Source organism: Priapulus caudatus, unplaced genomic scaffold, assembly GCF_000485595.1.
Source record: "Priapulus caudatus unplaced genomic scaffold, Priapulus_caudatus-5.0.1 Scaffold858, whole genome shotgun sequence".
NCBI classification, from domain to species: Eukaryota; Metazoa; Priapulida; class Priapulimorpha; order Priapulimorphida; family Priapulidae; genus Priapulus; species Priapulus caudatus.
Window position 1 is genome coordinate 66,403 of NW_014577919.1, and position 2,846 is coordinate 69,248.

At 46.2% G+C, this 2,846-nt stretch overlaps 1 protein-coding gene across 1 annotated transcript in view; it reads left to right on the forward strand.

Annotated features, from left to right (window-relative positions):
- LOC106814032 (ligand of Numb protein X 2-like) overlaps positions 1–1,568 on the forward strand; it is a 34,978-nt gene extending 33,410 nt beyond the window's left edge. The window contains exon 5 of the mRNA XM_014818292.1: positions 1,460–1,568. Within this exon, the coding sequence (XP_014673778.1) occupies positions 1,460–1,568 (109 nt within the window). The remainder of the gene's footprint in view (positions 1–1,459) is intronic.
- Positions 1,569–2,846: the final 1,278 nt, after the last annotated feature.

A 2,846-nucleotide genomic window follows, 5' to 3' on the forward strand; every position in this document is an offset into this window, starting at 1 on the left:
CTCTCTCTCTCTCTCTCACTCTCTCTCTCTCTCTTCTCTCCTCTTTCTCTAACTCTCCTCCTCCTCTCTATCGAGTGTACGTTTAGTACAGTTATGATTGTCCTGCTGTCGTAGCACATCGTTAGTGGCGTCTCATTGGTATTCTTAATATTTTGAATATACCGTTATAATTAACACATGTGATAATGTTCAGTTGTCTTGGATCAAGTCAGTGCGTATTCCGTTTGTGCCATGCGATACCCATGAAGATGGTGCGTGTGGAATGGCACAATCCATGTCATGATGGGCGTCTGGAGTGATTTATCAGCCTGTCTGTATCTGCGTCTGTGAGTGCGTGCGTACTTGCGTGGCATGCAAGCTCGCGTGTGTGCGCGTTGCGCGCAAGATACGTGTGTGAGCGTCGCGTGCGTTTGTTCTGTGTGTGTGTGGTGTGTTGTGTGTTGTATGTGTGTGGGTGTGTGTGTGTGTGTGTGTGTGTGTGTGTGTGCTGTGTGTGTGTGTGTGGGTGTGTGTATGTGATTGTGTCTAAGGAAGTCTCTCACTTCCCGTATTCCAGCGTTCTCAGTTTAGTTTGTGCGCGTAGTGGGCACCCGTTTTTTAAGGGTAGCGCCAGTGCGTCGATAGATAACAGAAACACAGTATTATGAAAACTACTGCTCGTGGGTCTATTTCAGCTAATCACACCCGAACTCTACGTACTTATACAGATGGTCTGCAAGTCCGTCAGCACCCGCTCGCGTGTCGCGTAATCTAATACAAGAATTTCCGTACCTAGAGAGGCGGTTCGTCGGAGGCGCTCGGGCGGGGTGAAGACTATATATAGGTCGGTGGAAGGTAGAGAGCGGAGATATGCTTGGAATAGGTGTAGGAGCTAGGCGAAACTTATGACTTGCTGCGAAAAGGATGAGAGGCCGAGTCAGTTACCTGGGGAATTAACCATGGGCAGATCCGGCCCTCGAGTCATTAGGTACTCGGAATGCTAAGGGCGTGGTGTATAGTGACTTCCTGCGGCGTTCTATTTATTATTTTATCACTTGGAGCAAAGAGGTGTGTTGTTTCTAGTGATTGCGTTTGGGGAATAGTGTGGCAGGGCGATATATTTACTCTCTGCGCGAGCGTGCGCTATCCTACATGTGTGTGCGTCTGTGCGCGCGCGCGGGCGGTAAAAGTGTGTTTGTATACCGTTTAGGTTTCATAAATATTTGTGTTGTGTGTGCATGTGTTAGTCGCCTGCGTGCGTGCTTGTACGTGCGTGCGTGCGTGCGTGTGCTTGTACCGGCGTACAATTTTCGAGCACACCCCTACCTCCGTCCGAAGCCTAAGCTCCTGTCTGCATTATGCAAACCGCATATATACATATATATAATAATATAATATATATAATATATATATATATATATATGTTCTATATATTTTAAATGACAAGAGTGAATAGTTTGGTTTGCTGCGACTGTTGCAGGTGTCACGGTGTGTTGTCGCCCGTGCGTTGCGCAGGCAAGCTTGGCTGTCCGCTACCAGGGCCGCGTGGCGCCTACAGAACCATTCTCTGGGAGTGCCAAGTATCGTAACCTCAAACAAGGCTAGGCTGGTCATTCATTGCATTTGCATTTCCTTTATTGTATGTAAGCGTGTATGTGTATGAGTGCGCGCAGTGGAGTGTGTGTGTGTGCGTGAGCGTGCGTGCGTGTGCGTGCGTGCGTGCCGTGGTGGCGTGTGGGCATGTTTCTAATGTGTGTATGTGCGGACGTATATACATTATATATATAGTATGTGTGTGTGGTGTGCTGTGTGTGTGTGTGTGCAGTGTACGTGCGTGCGTGCGTGGCGTGCGTCGTGGCGTGCGTGCGTGCGTGTGCGTGCGTGCGTGCGTGCGTGCGTGCGTGCGTGCGTGCGTGTGGGCATGTTACTATGTGTGTATGAGTCCGGGCGTGCGCGAGCGTGTATGTGCGGACGTGCATCGTGTGGTAGGATAACACATGCTTCATAGAGTGTCGTGCGGCGCTGGTGCAATAAGTCCTACTTTTCATCTAATCAGCACTTGTTGCGATTGGATGACACTATTAATTGTACGTGACAGCTTAAGCATGTCTCTCTGCAAAGTGTCAAAACAAAGTTAGTCTACATTAGCCTTAACGTTAGTTTTTTGCTCGTAGACCGGACTTCTACATACTATCGGACCAGAAACTAGTACAATTGACATTTGTCAACGGTATATACGAGAAAAAGTTAACTGTAACACTAACGCTAAGATTGAATCTTTGGTTCTGATCAGCGGGCCTAAATGCTTATAAACTTAATTTTGTTGCTGACAACGCCGCTCATGCGTACCACTACTAAATTATTACAGAAACATAATGTGTGTGTTGGGGCTTAAAACGAGGTTTTCCCAAGCATGTTTATACTAATAATAAGATGCCTTTATTTATTAACTCTGCTAATAATGCTCAATATCCCACTGAATACCGCTGACATATTTACATAATATCACCTCGATAAGCATTACATTGCCTTCGCGTTCCTGATATAAAACCTTAAAGCTTCAAACAAGTCCGTTTGGATAGGTACGTATTTGTGACCGCGTCAATGAAATATAAAGCTAGATCTAAAATGTCAACTTACCGTCTTTCATACATTTTCTTGGATAACCTATTATAAGAAAACACGTTTTGCTCGTTCAGCAATTTCTCTACGAAATGAAATCCTTTTTGTTCGCTAGCCGGACTAGTAAAGGAACCTCGTTTTAATCTATAAAACGAAGCGCTCAGGTGAAGGTGAAGGTTACGTGAGAGAGAGAGAGAGAGAGCGAGAGAGAGAGAGAGAGAGAGAGAGAGAGAGATTCAGAAGGA